Source organism: Plecotus auritus (genome assembly GCF_963455305.1).
Source record: "Plecotus auritus genome assembly, chromosome: 4".
Taxonomy (NCBI): Eukaryota; Metazoa; Chordata; class Mammalia; order Chiroptera; family Vespertilionidae; genus Plecotus; species Plecotus auritus.
The window spans coordinates 55,726,925-55,742,298 of NC_137775.1; the positions used below are offsets into that span (position 1 = coordinate 55,726,925).

A 15,374-nucleotide genomic window follows, 5' to 3' on the forward strand; every position below is an offset into this window, starting at 1 on the left:
AAAACCTAGGTTCATGCCCTTGACCAGGAATCAAACCTGAGACCCTTCGGTGCTTCCGTAGACGCTCTAACCATGAGCAACACCGGCCAGGGCAGAGAGCATAGTTTTATATCAGATGTTTTGTAAACAGTGATTCAGTGTATCATAGAATCTTGATTCTCTACTCTTATCAGAGACTCCCATTTTAATATTAGAACAGACATAGGGTAGTCTAATAGAAATAAGAGGCAGAAACATCAAGTTCTGGATAAGGTATGTGGCTCTGAATTTTCAGCCCCTTGGCGACTGTCTCTCTCAGAGTTCACTGTTTGCTTTATTCAGTCTCCCATACCCATAGCTCTTGGTGACACATTTCACTTCCTACCACAGCCACTTCTTTTCTGCACATTTTTTTTCTTTCTTCTCTATCTCCTTTATTCTTCCTTCCTTCCTTTTTTTTTTCTTTTTTACCCTTTTTATTCTCTCTCTTCGGCAAAAGCCTTAAAGCTCTCTTATGAGAGTGGTTTTCCCTGGTACTTCCCTGACACTCAGACATAGATTCTTCACTCCTGGTCTAAAGCCTACAGGGAACTGGTTGACTTCTCCTCCTGAGGACTTCTGGGGCAGACTCAACTCGGTGTCTCAGTGTATAAAATAGAGGACTACATAACACCAACCTTGATCACTCTCAAAGCGATAGTTTAAAAAAGTGCACAAGAACAAATTTCCCTTTTTGCAGGACATTGGTAGACCAGAATACATTAGAAATATTATTGGATACATATTTTAAGCAAATATTCGTAGAGGGAATCGTGCTTTTTAGTTACTTGCTAGTGTGATGTGAGAGGATTTTGTAGAGAAAGATTTGGTCTTCACATATAAATAAAAATCACATGCCTTTGAGAATGTTTTATTGGCATTTAATTCTCCATACTATGTAGTTAATCAGATGTACAGTGAATCTTCATGATTTTGCAGTCTCTTGTTGCTGGTACTATTATTATGCATGTATTGGAATTGCAACCATGCGTTGGAATTTCTTACTGAACTCCTGGGTCTTGCATGTATAAGTAGTTCCATTGATCAGAAATATAAAGGCACATAGATAATGTTGCAAATAGAATCAAGGCCTCTTCCTAAAACCATAAATAAATAGAACCTTTAGGCTTTGTTGACCTCACAGAATACTAATAAGGAAGAAATGCTAACTTTCCCTTATGGCTGAGTGAGCCTTGCACTGTGGTCACATTCCACAAAAAAGACCTTCTCTTTACCTGCCTAGGCTTGGGCTGGGGTGGGGGTGGGGGTGGTGGAGAGAAGGGTTTTGTGTGTGTGTGTGTCTGTGTACTCACATGCTGATAGAGACTGATAGGTGAATAAATAATGACTCAAGGGCTAAGGGACATGTAGAGGGTCACACAGCTGATAAAGGGCAGAGCTGGGACTTGAACCCCAGTCTAGCACTAACCCAGTACGTTTTAAACCATTCAACTTGCCATCTCTTTGCTACCATGTTATTCTTATTCTTTCACTAAATCTTTGTTTTATTTTCCCATTTTGGGTCTGTTTAAAGGTGTCGCCTCTGGGAGAACTTAATTATAATAGCTCTCAGTTGTATGATACATCTATAGATCCACTTCACAATTTATGAAGTGAATTTCTTTCCATGTCTCCTCCTCAGAGAGACCCCTTGGGCTCTGGGAGGCTGGGCCAACCTTTTTAGAATTGTATAAGGAGGGGCACATTGCCCTTCACTTCCTGACGTCCAGCTCCTCCTTTGTTGTGACATTCCCAACCCACAGATCAGCCAGGCCTGGCCCCCAGGTGGCCTTGTACTCCAGCATGTGATCCATCTTTCTCTCCCTTCTTTTTGTATTTCCAAGGCCTAAAGGTTTCTGACTGGGCTTTGCCAGTTACTGATTAAGTAATTAGCCTGCAGGGGTTAAAGACTGAGAATGGCAGGGTTAGAAAACTCCTCCCATAATACTGTTCCTTGGGGAATGAATTTCCCTGGGATCTCTAGCAGTCTACTTATAAAGCTGGCTGCTTGGGAAAATTTGGTAGTGACAGGACCCAGTGCAAAGTAGGTGAGGTATGTTCAGTGCCCCTGACACAGCAGATAAACTTTCCTTAGGCAGAAAGCTCATCCTCTTGATACCCAGGTGCTGGCCTAGGCCAAAGCCAGATATAAAGTTTCTTTTTAAAGCTTTCAGTTAATTTATCTTCAAATGCTGCTCAGTCACTTTCATTCAATCATCCCAACCAGCAAACAACTATTGAGTATTGTGATAAGCCCTTTCGCATCAGTAAAGAACAAATGTTATCAACTTGAAGTTTAGAGATGGCACTGCAGGTGGTCAGTAATGGTAACGGCTGGGTGACAAGAGCAGGTTGGCTTGAGCTTTTTCTTGGTGGCCACGGCTAAAACCCAAGTGTGTCCTGGCACTCAGCCAAGAAGATCAGGGACGAAAAGGACCAACAGTGCATGGACAGTCTTAGCAACCTGAATTCCCACTTACAACCTGTCTGCAACCTCAGTCTTAGGGCCCTTCTGAACTTCCAGATCCTTTTCTCACCTGAGCCACAGGTCAGCAGGCACCCCAGACTCAACAACTTCAAATAGCCTCTTTCCTTTCACCACCCTGGTGAATGCTCTGTCAGATTGGGAACTCGGAGCCTTTTTTCTTTGTCCTGCATGTCCCGTGGATCACCTGATACAACTGAGTTGATTTGAACTTCTCATGAATCCATTCCTTTTGCCATTTACCGCAGGCCATGCCTGAGTTCTTGGGGTTGGTGAAAGGGCACTTAGGGAAAAACATGACTTTTTGGAAAAATAAATGGGCCCATAGCAGAATAGGTGGGAGACAGTAGTTTTGGGAAAATGTCTGGGTGTGGTGCAGGCTTCTCTTCTTGGCTCAGTCTCAGTCTCTGATCTTCTAACAGGAGATTAGAGTTGCTCCTGGGGAGATTGATGACAAGTGAGTTCTTTTGGGAGGCTCTGCTATAGGCAAATAAAGGATCAGGAACTCAAATGCCTTTAGCTGAAAATATTTTTCATGCCTCAGTGACTTATTCTAAACCCGATCCCTACCTACACATTGACTCCCTCTAAGCCTTAGTCTATATGCTGTGGGAAACCAGTGGATAGTGCAGAGCCTTTTTTTTTTTTTTTTTTTTTTTTGCCTTTGAACTACATTCCCTAAATTCCAGGAGTGCCAAAATCTCTTTCTGGTGCTATTTCCCCTTCTTCATTTCTTTTATGCCTCCTCTTCTTTAAGCTCAGTTGTTAGATCTCCAGGCACCCTCTTTCTGAACCCATACACCTAGATAGCAGAGAATTGTCAGTTTTTCTTGTCTATTTTCCCCTCTAATCACTGAAGGATGAATCTTTTCTTTGTGTCTACAGCCCCTGGCTTAGCCCTGTCTAATGCTTGGCGGACTTTCAGGGAACCTTTATGAAACAGAACAAACTGCCCTCTTGTAAATTTCACCTCACTCCTGCGCTTTCTCCCAGCCCTGCTGACACTTTTAAAGAGCCCACTGTGGGGTTCCATCTAATCCCAAATCTTTCTGATTGCCTTTTTAAGCACTAGCCCTTTTTGGCCCCCCTTTCACAGCAGTCTACCCTCATTCTCTTCACACTTTTCACCCTTCTTAGGTTCGTATTAAACTTGAGTAAGTGGGGTGATGCTCAGGGAAATGGCGGAGAGAGCCCAGACCTCCCCAGGAGGCCAGGAGGTGGGTTGTTTACCTTCCTGATGTACACTCCCTGCTTCCCACTCCCAGAGTGGAATGAGACCTTCTGAGGAACCCCATAGGGTTTCAGAAGCTGAGATACTCAAGGAAACAGTAGGAGAGTAAGATAAGAGGGGAGGTTTTTGTCAGCAGTCCTTTCTGAGGTAAGAAACCTCTCCTGATCAACAGCAGTGGCCTACAAAACGTTTTTTAAACTGTGGTCCACAATAAAAAATACACTTATATTGTGAACCAGCATCCACATATGTATAAATAAACCTAGCCATGTTTACTCTTAGTATGCATGATGTACTTTGATATTTTCTAGTCTCTACCCTTCTTTTTGTTGCAGTTTTTGTTGAATGCCATTTGATTGGTGGCTAAGGCTCTGGGCAAGGACTCCACCAATGGGTATATAAATCTGAGTTCAAAGGTATTTTCCTTCAGTTCTTTAAAGAACCTGTTCAATTCCCTTCTCTTCTTGTACCCCGTGTTGTAAGAAGTCTGATGTCTTTCTGATTTCTTTGTAGGTAATTGTTTTCCTCTTCTGATAGTCTGCAGGATTTTATTACTATTCTTAATGTTTTGAAGTTTAACTATGGTAATTAGAGGTGTGGGCTTATTTCTGTCTACAATTCTCTCTTTGTTACTTTTGAGTTTTATCCTTTCTTAGTTTGAGAAAGGCTTATCTATTATTTAGTTAAATATTGCTTTCCTGTATATTCTGTATTTTCTTCTTTCGGATTTTCTTTGGCACATAGTGTGGCTTCTGAGTCTTATTTCTGATGTCACTTTAATTTTCATTTCACACCTTCCAGTGCACTATCCCTTTGTACTCACTGCATTCTGAGAGAGTTTGACTTTCTACTTCACATTACCCTCTTTATCTGCGTTTATTCTGCTTTTCGATCCATTCATTCCCCTTCCCTCCCGAATTACATTTTTATTTCCAAGATCTCTAAGGCCCTTTGTCATGACTGCTCTTATTTGAAAATTGGCCTTGTTTCATGAATGTCATATTTTCTCTTGTCTCTGTATGTTATACTTACCTTGAAAGTTTGCTCTGATTCCATTATGAACTCAGCTTCAGGTGTACATTCTCCCATTTGTTGAGCCTCTGCTCTCTGCTACCATTTGGCTCTCCTCTTTTGAGGAAATGTCTGAAGGGAAGATGGTGCTGCTTCCACCCCTTGAGCTCCACACACACTGTAGTGGAAGTTGGCTGAGGTTAAAGTATTTGGAGTGTGGTTCCTCGCTGTTCTTGGACAGCATCACTAGCACTGCCTTCCCTCTCACACCCCAGCTCCTAGGTTCACTGCGCCCACCTGGAAGGTATTCTAGAGTACGTGTAGGATGGTGTTCAGTACCTCGGCAGTGGTGCACAGGGTTTATCTCCTTGGCTCTCCTCACTTTGAGTCTCCAAATAATGACCCTGTTGGTTGTCTTCCTGCCCCTTCCTGTTTGGGCTTCCACCAGTTCTAGCTTCTGCAGCAGAACCCTTCCATTCATGTTAAGGGCTGGCTGCAGGTTCCCTCTTCAATCTGATCTTTGTGTTTCTTAGGGAATTTTCAACAATTAGTCAGTTTTGAGTGTTCCTTTTTGTTCCAAGCTCAGCTGAGCTTGAAAATGTCCATGTTTATTTGTTCATCTATTAATTGTTTATACCTTCTCTATTATTTTTAGGGATTTAATATGGAGAGGTGAAGACTGAGACATGTTATTAGTGTGATTCTTTTGAAACTGGAAATCCTGTGTTCTTTTCCTTTTTTGGTTTTGCTAATCCTCACTCGATATTTAGAAAGAGAGAGAGAGAGAGAAAGAGAAAGAGAAAGAGAAATACCATTGTAAGAGAGATATATCAATTGGTTGTCTCCTGCATGCACCCCAACCGGGCTAGGGATCAAATATACAACCCAGGTATGTGCCCTTGACTGGGAATTGAACCTGCGACCCTTTGGTCTGCTCTAATCATTGAGCCAAATCGGCCAGGACCTGTTTTCTTTTTAAATTCATGCCCTGGTTTTGCTAAGATTGACTTACAAAGGCAATACTGCAAATGGGTAGCATATAATCACTGATGAAGAAGAAAGCTGGTGACCTTTGGGTAATTTACATCCCTATCACTGCTTCTATCATAGACCATCACCAATTTGTTGGATTGGGTTAAGTGGAACTGGAAAAGTGTATGTGGGTAGGATGGGCTGAGATGTTGCTTATAATAGAATGGTTTTTGTGTACATCTGTGCCTGCTTACTTTATTCATTATTGTTCTACTCAAAAATTTTTTATTTACCTACACCTCTTGCAAATTCAAACATAAAAATATTATATAAGTGAAATTAAGTAAGATTATTAAGTATTGGTGTGTTTTTGGAAAAATTGTTAGTTACAATAGGGAAGTAAAGGATTACTTTTCAGTCTCTATTTGAATAGGCTTAGACTAGAGTGAGGGACTGAGAAAGACATAAGAAGAATAGTTTAGAGGGAAACCAAATAGAAATATGGGAAAATAATTTAATATATTTAGATCTCCATATTTGCCTATATTCTGCCTTTTTACTTAAAATGTTGGTTTCCTTTCTTGACCTTTCTCCAAGCTTCATTATTATTTATTATTTAATTTATTTCAGTCATTCATGAAGCTGTTTTTACAAAATTGAGATATATTTCACATATCATAATATTTGCCCTCTTATACAAATGAGTGGTTTTAATATATTCACAAAGGTATATAATAATCATTCCTATTTAATTCTAGAACATTTTTATTACTCCAAAGAAACCACATGCCCATTAACAGTCACTTCCCATTTCTCTTCCCTGTAGCCCCTGGCAACCACAAAGTATTTCTGAATTTATCTATTCTGGACGTTTCCTATAAATGAAGTCAAACAATACGTGACCTTTTGTATCTAGCTTCTTTCACTTTCAATGTTTATCCATGTTGTGGCATATATCAGTACTTTGTTCCTTTTTTATATACCACATCTGTTAATCCAATCATCAGTGATGGCCATTGTATTGTTTCCACTTTTTGGCTATTATGAATAATGCTGCTGTGAACATTCATGTACAGGTTTTTGCTTGGACATATGTTTTCATATCTTTGAATATATTCCTAGAAGTGGAATTGCTGGGCCATATGGCGACTCAGTCTTTTGAGGAACTGCCAAACTTTTTTTTCTTTTTTCAAAGCATGCCATTTTACGTTCTCACCAGCTGTGTATGAGGGTGCCAGTTTATCCACATCCTCACCAACGCTTGTTATTATCTGTCTTTCTTATTGTAGCCATCTTTGTGGATGTGAAGTGGCATCTCACAGTGGTTGTGATGAGTATTTCTCTGATGGTAAATAAACAAGCATCTCCTTAGTTCATAGAGACCCTGATGAAGGGCATTGCTTTGGAATGCTAACACCAGATCCTTCTCCCCCCCGCCCCCCCCCCCCCAACACACACACACACGCAGTTGGCTCCAGGAAACCTCTACTCTTCACCCTCTAGATTCCTTGCTGGTGACGCGGAATTGTACAGGTTTTCTCCCCACCCCTCTCCCCTCCCCCCCAGGATGGTATGAGAGGTTGTGAAATAGCATTTTTCAGAGTTTTGCACTTACTAAAAGCTGGCCCCTCAATGAGTGGGGTGATGTAGTTAGCACTCCCCGTATTTGGAAAAGTCAAATTGTCTGTGAATCATAAATCACATCTGAGGTGGAAGTGAAACTCATTGAATTAACCGCTGTGAAAGCGGCTCACCCTCTTTTTTGTTTTGTGGTTTTCTGCAGTCCTGGACTTCAGCGATCCCTTCAGCACTGAGGTGAAGCCCAGGATCCTGCTCATGGGCCTGAGGAGAAGCGGCAAGTCATCGATCCAGAAAGTTGTCTTTCACAAAATGTCTCCCAACGAAACGCTGTTCTTGGAGAGCACGAACAAGATCTGCCGGGAAGATGTTTCCAACAGCTCCTTTGTGAATTTTCAGATTTGGGACTTCCCAGGACAGATTGACTTTTTTGACCCTACGTTTGACTATGAGATGATCTTCCGGGGAACAGGAGCCCTGATATTTGTCATAGACTCCCAGGTAAAGCCGGTCTTGGGTACAGTGGGACAGCAGGCCCTCTCCCCCACATAGGCAGCCGTCCCCCTGGGTCTAAACAATTTCCTTTGTGATCGTTTCGGTTTGGGGTTTGGTTTTTAGATTTGAGAATAGGCCTCTCTACCAAACAAGCATTTCTCAGTTGGGGCTCTCAGGGTTTGCAAAGAAGTCTCCCTTCATGCAACCCTGACCACCAAGGGATGATGTTAGGGAGCTGTGTAGTTGTGTATGTCTCAGCAAATCACAGATCCAGGAAACCTCACAGATGGAGGGGACCACTGTACAGGCCACATACAGCAGGTGTGGGTGCCCCCTCTGATGCTCTTGGCAGGTTTTGGGCAACAAAAACATGTATATAAATTTACGTTTTAATCTGTTTCCTGTGAAATGAAAGTTCCAAGTATGAAATGTTTTCTTCTGAATTAAAATTATCTTAATTCCTGTTAGTGCACAATTAATAAAGACAGCATAAGTATTGTGTATTTTATGGGTGACTTAAATATAAAAAGTAAAATTTGAGATATAATTGTCTCTCTAAGAAGATGAATATTTTCCCACTTAATTCATGTGTCCATGCTTGAATAAGACAGGATTTGGCATGGATTCTGTGTTTTTTTGTTTGTTTGCATAGATGTAAGCACTGAGAAGCCTCGCTCACATAAATATGTAGGTGTAGAGACAGGGTGAGTTTTGGTATAGCATTAACTCAATTATTTACACTCCTTCTAAGTTATATCCCCTAAATTGCCCAGTTTTCTATCACAAAAAATTATTTTAGTAGTTTCCCAACAGACATGCTGATTAGGTGTTCTTCAACTTTGCTGAGAGCAAAGTATTGGGAGCCCTTTGACTTAGTACCCAGGCATAGAGTTACTCACTTTATCAGTTATTCAAACCAGCCTTTTGAATTGTCTCTTTGGCACCCTGGGATTTTATATCCTGAGCCCATGTTAAAGGAGAGGTTGGGGAGGAAAGCAGTGGGACCATCAGTGTGTCTGAGGCAGGTCAATATAAGAAAAAGTACTGCCAGGCTGGCGTGGCTCAGTGGTAGAGCGTTGACCTATGAACTGGGAGGTCACAATTTGATTCTGGTCAGGACACATGCCTGGGTTGCGGCTCAGTCCCCAGGGGGGGAGGCATGCAGGAAGCAGCTGATGGATGATTCTCATTTTTGATGTTTCTGTCTCTCTTTCCCTCTCCTGTCCTCTCTGAAATCAATACAAATATATTTTAAAAAGAAAAACAAAAAGAAAGTACAGGCAGCAAGACTGAGACCTTGTAGCCTTCAAACTCTCCATGTCCAAGTATTTAGAAAGTGTCTATGACGTGTGGCCCAGCCCCAAGGCCCTTCCAAGGGCTCTCTTTTGCAGCTGTGGAGAAATAAAAGGCAACAAGTCTTACAGGAACGCACTAAATCAACCCCAAATTCAGGTCCCGACTTTTTAAAAAATATATATTTTTATTGATTTCAGAGAGTAAGGTAGAGGGAGAGAGAGATAGAAACATCAACGGAGATTGAGCCCACAACCCGGACATGTGCCCTGACCGGGAATTGAACCATGATCGCCTGGTTCATAGGTTGATGCTCAACCACTGAGCCACACCGGCTGGGCAGGTCCAGACGTTTTCTAGAAACTGTGGACCCACACTGAGGCAGGTGGGCTGAGTGCTCCCAGCCCTTGCGGGAGCACCAGTGTAGTTAGCGGGGAAGGGATGTGAAGACTCAGTCATAATGGGTCTGAGCCCATGCTTGGAAAACCATTCTCTGAGAAGACTGCTCATGCCAGAGAGCGTTCACGGAACTAGGTGTTCGATAGAATAATGAAATTCTCAACTAAAGCCTTTTCGTTTCCAGCGACTGCATTTTGTAGTTCTACTGTAACTGAGGGAGGTTGGCCATATGGTTAGAAAGGGTTCTTTATTTTGTGGTGGGGTATAGAGGGGAGACTTTACAGTCCAATGCCTGGTCTAGGGACAGCAGTGCCTCTCCTCCCTTGGACCCATCCAGAGGTGTATGCTTGTAGAAGCTGCATCAGGTCCAGAGCCTGTGTCAGTCGCTGCGTTCTGGCTGTCCCACTTTTACTGACCTGTTTTCTGGCCCATCTGTGGCCTTGGCAGTATCCCTGCCTTCCTGCCTCAGATCTGCCAGCACCATAAATTAGGGAGTCTGGAGCTGGACAGGAGTGGCCAGAGTGTGTCCGCGCTGCCGCATGGGAGGTGAGGCTCCAGGGATGTCATGCTCATCCGTCTCTTCTAAACTCCATTTTCCCCTAAGTCACATGGCCACTGTTTCTGTAGTTGGTGAACTAGGTAGTGGCAGCCCATGCGTGAGTAGATTCCAGCCAGATGATTCCTCGTTTCAAGACAGGCTTAGTAAGTAAATACTTCAATACCGTGTTGCGCTTTCCTAGCAGGAATTTAAATTTCAAAAACAAACCCATCTCAGGTGTTTGTACGATGGTTATAATGGGGCTAAAATAGGTACACTTACCTATTTTTAAATTGCAACCATAATTTGGTTTGATTTCCACCTGAACATGGAAATTGACCTTCAGTTTGGGTTGGTAAATGTGTTTTTTATTTTGTTTTTTGATTTTTGTTGTTATTTTTTAGCTGTAAGACAGAGAAAGGTAAATGGGTGCTTGCAAAATTCATCTTTTAAGTTATACTTTTAAAAAAGGGTAGGACAAACATTGTTGAGAGCTGTCATTTACTAAAAATATATAAAGTAATTAAATAAGCAGCTTCAGAGTCTAATACACTTTTCTGCTAGAAGCAGGCTGTGAAAATTGTATTTGTGGGAATCTTTGCAGGATGTGATTACAAGACTGAAAGGGGAGCACACATCAGGGAAGTACCTCAGCAGCACTTGACAACCATTTTCTTTATTTCTAAGCAGTGCTCTGTGGGTGGGACACCTCATCCTTTTATTTTTTGCTTGTGAATTCCTCACAGTCAGAGGATTGCCAGATAAATATATCACCAAGGAGAAAATGTGTCTTCACAGAATGTTGTAAAATAAAAGAGAATGAAAGCATCGAGAGCCCTTTCCCTCGACCTACATGTATGATCCTCCAAACCCCGGCAGAGCCCACAGATGCATTGCATCTCCAGGCCCTGCTCCAGCCCCCGAAGCCATCCCACCAGTGCCTTGGGACACACACATCTAACTTCCCTAGATTTAAATTTGGATTGAAACTAGGCATTATAGTTTTTATTTTTGTCGTAGAAGATCGTAACAAACACAGTAGGAAAAATCATCCACAATCCCTCTGCTCTAATAAACCAAGTATATTCTTTTTAATGTCATTTGTAATTCTTGTAGCTACATACTACTACATCAGTTAGTTGGTAATCAGGCCATTGTATATACTTGGCAGGGAGTTAGAGTAGCAATTTCTAATTTTTTTGCGACTTTAATGCTCTCTTGACATTGGCTAGTTGTGCTCACAGGCCTGTCCCTTTAACTCCCCTCTTCCTTATGTTATAGACATAAGCAGTAACACTTTTTTTGAGGTGAATATACAGACAATAAAATGCCCCCGCTTTAGATGGACAGTTCAGTGAGTTTGATAAATGTCTACACCCTGTGACTAGCTCACAATCAAGTGTAGAATCTTTCTACCACCCCAAATGATTCTTTCATATCCTTCCTCAGCCAGTCCCCCAAGCCCCAGCTCCAGGACTGCTGATGTGCTTTCTGTCACTATAGACTAGTTTGCCTTTTCTAGAATTTCACATATGTGGAATTATACAGTAATAACTTTAGTTTTTATTTGAGATACTTTAAGGTCTTAAAAAAGTGCTATAATTATTCATCTAGAATTTTTCCAAAATGTTTAATCTGCTAGCCCAGTGCCCAAAATTCCAACTTTCATTTTAAATGACTCTTTAGAGTGTGAGGATGAGAAGAGTCCATTTGCTGTTTGTCTCTCTTCACAGTTTCTTATTATTATCTTTAATATTTTTATTTACTAGAGACTAGAGATGTGTTTTTTATTAATTTAGTTTGGGGAATAGAAGAATGCCAGAACATCCCCTGTTTTATTGGCTTTCTGTATTGGTCCAGGTTTGGAGTCAGAATAGGGGGTGAAAAGTCCTTGGAATTCTGTCCTGCAGATCCCTTTCCTTTCTTTGCTGTAATGATAAGACCTTCTCATACCTTCAAGTTGGCAATAATTAAGAGATCTGACAACACTGAGTGTTGGTGAGGGTCTGGAGCATCCAGTACTCTTACACATTATCTAGTCAAATTCAAGGTGCTCCTTCCTATGACCCAACAGGTTGGCCTTCAGGGTAAGCCCCCCCAAACTCACAGACACAAAGATGCATGTGAGACTGTCCACATTATCACTGTCTGGAAACATTCTGAATGTCCATCAACAGTTATCAACAATGATAAATTATAGACTTACGGTCTGGCCGGCATGGCTCAGTAGTTAAGCGTCAGCCTATGAACCAGAAGGTCACAGTTTGATTCCTGGTCAGGGCATGTGTCATGGTTGTGGGATCGATCCCCAGTGGGGGATCTTTTTTTTTTTTAAAGTTATACACTTCAGTGTAGGTGAATCTCACTGATATAATGTTGGTGAAAAAGGCAAACTATAATATACATGTAACTTGATATTTTTATAAAATATAGAGCAACAAAAATTAATTCTGTATATTGTTTAAAGATAGATATGTATGTAGTAGTGTACTAAGAGATGAGTGAGAATAGACACTAAACTTGGGATAATGCTACCTCTGGAGGGTAGTGGGTAGAGTGATGGAGTAGAAGGGAGGAAGGGGAGAAACACACAGGGCTTCAGTATCTAATGTTTGATTTCTTTTTAAAAAATATTTTTATTGATTTTAGAAAAAGGAAGAGGAAGAGAGAGAGAGAAACATCACTGTGTGAGAGAGAAACATTTATTAGCTGCCTGCTGCAAATTAGCCCACAACCTGGGCATGTGCCCTGATCAGGAATTGAACCAGCAACCTTTTGGTGCATGGGAGGACACTCAAAACAACCGAGCCACACCAGCCAGGGCTAATGTTTGATTTCTTAAGCAAAGATATATATATATACACACACACACACACACACACACACACACACACACACATACACACACACACACACACACACACGTGTTTATTACATTATTATATAGGTATCATCTGTAGGAAGGAGGAAAATAGTATTGTGTTATTTGGGGCAATGATGTAGACCATGGGTCAGCAATCATATTCTATAAAGGGCCAGATGGTAAATATTTCAGGCTTTGCAGGCTGTACCATTTCCACAGAGGAAAACTACTCAACTGCCATTGTAGCATGAAAGCAGCCGTAGATGCTATGAAAACAAATGACTGTGGCTGTGCTCCAATAAAACTTGACTTACAAACTTCAGGCATGGGCCCAATTTGGCTGCTCTAGACCAGTGGTTCTTGAAAGTTTTTCCTCCTGGCTCCTTCCCCAGTGACCCATATCATATTTTCATCTCTAACTGTTCATCACAGTTGACCAAGAGATTCAAAAATCTGGAAGGAATTGTATTCCAAGGGAGGTCCTAGGTGACCTTTGTGAATTTTCGATTCACAAAACTGCAGCTCTGATCTTTTTGACTGTCACCAAGCTAGTCATAAGAGCCTACAGCTGGGTTTTTCTGGCCTTTCTTTTTCATCTCTTCGTTAACAAACTTACATTTTTAATCTTGAATTCTATAAAACCAGCTTTTACTGGACTTTTGCAAAATATTTTTGGATGTTGTACCCAGATAGTTTCTAAATTAAGAAATAATGTGGAGCCCTGGCTGGCTTGGCTCAGTAGTTGGAGCATTGGCCTGTGGACTGAAGGGTCCCAGGTTCGATTCCGGCCAAGGGCACATGCCTGGGTTGCGGGCTTGATCCCCAGTAGGGGGTGTACAGGAGGCAGCCAATCAGTGAGTCTCTCCTATCATTGATGTTTCTATCTCTCTCCTTCTCTCTTCCTCTCTGAAATCAATAAAGAAATATATTTTTTTTAAAAGAAAAGAAAGAATGTAGGAAGGAAAAACATGCTTAACTGTGAGGCAAGGTGTTGGCAAGGTTAGTTAGCTTGAGTGGGGGTATCATTTCACAACATGTGTCTTTTATCAAAACATCCCATTGCACACTTTATTTTTTTATTTATTGATATTTTTTTTGAGAGGGGCAGGGGGAGAGAGGCAATGTAGGTGAATTTCACTGATATAATGTTGGGTGAAAAAGGCAAACTATAATATACATGTAACTTGATATTTTTATAAAATTTAGAACAGCGAAATGAATTCTGTATATTATTTAAAGATAGATAACTTTAACTTTTGTTGTTCCACTTATTTATGCATTCATTGGTTGCTGCTTGTATGTGTCCTGATTGGAGAGTGAACCCTCAAGGTTGCTTTATGGGCACTCTCCTCTAACCAACCGAGCTACCAGGCCAGGGCCTCCTATTGTACACTTTAAATATATGCAATGTGTATTTGTCAAGCATCCCTCAATAAAGCTGGGGAGTTATGTGAAAGGCACCTTAGAAGGGTTTAGAAAGCAAAGCCGCCTCCCCTGACAGGATTGTGCCTTTGTTCCCAGGACGATTACATGGAAGCCCTGGCCCGGCTGCACCTCACAGTGACCAGGGCCTACAAAGTGAACACTGACATCAACTTCGAGGTGTTTATTCATAAAGTGGATGGTCTGTCCGATGACCACAAAATTGAAACCCAAAGAGATATTCATCAGAGGGCAAACGATGACCTGGCAGATGCTGGATTAGAAAAAATTCACCTCAGGTGAGAACAGAAATCCCTCAGGGGTCACTGTAATGGACAGAAAAAGCAGATTTGGGGTCCAAAGTCACCACAAGTGGTTCACCCTATTTTGTACTGTGGACATTGGAATGGCATTTGGGTAAAACAAGCTTTTCATGTGCTAATTCTAATCTTTGGGGAAAGCAGTGGGGTTTAAAAATAATAATTTTTTAAATAAGTGGTCAAAGCTAAGGTTCCTTCTCTTTTTGAGAAACACATAACATAAAACCCATGAACATAATCCAGGAGGTTAATTGAAGCTGAAGTTTACAGTTCTTGATAAATATTATAGTATCTAACTCTGAAGATAATTCAAACAGAAATACAGAGGAAAACCACTTCATCATTTTTTTTGTGGGGTGCTCCATGTATCATTGATTTCACAAATTGGAAAATGAAAAACTTAGGTACTTTAATATGAATAATGTCACTGTTACTAGCCCATGAGGTGTGTATATAGATGACCTGGTGTGCATTCTCTTGCAGAATATAAGGAAGCTGGTATGGACACAGACAGTGCATTTTTTTTTTTTTTAATGTGGAATGCTTCACAAATTTGCGTGTCATCCTTGCTGCAGGGGCATGCTAATCTTCTCAGTATTGTTCCAATTTTAGTGTATGTGCCACTGAAGTGAGCACTACAATGCATTTTTAAGCTTTCCGCTCCAGCCAGTCAGCGGATGAGAATGGACACAGTTCATGTTTTTTGGGTGGTGGGAGGAAATGGCCCGTTAAGACATGTTCAGTTTTTA

General features: G+C 41.3%; 1 protein-coding gene across 1 annotated transcript in view; it reads left to right on the top strand.

The window, feature by feature from the left end:
* The window catches only part of RRAGD (Ras related GTP binding D), a 36,401-nt gene that overhangs the window by 4,711 nt on the left and 16,316 nt on the right, over positions 1–15,374 (top strand). Inside the window, exons 2-3 of the mRNA XM_080663362.1 lie at positions 7,501–7,796; positions 14,405–14,604. Coding sequence (XP_080519488.1) covers positions 7,501–7,796; positions 14,405–14,604 — 496 coding nt within the window. The remainder of the gene's footprint in view (positions 1–7,500; positions 7,797–14,404; positions 14,605–15,374) is intronic.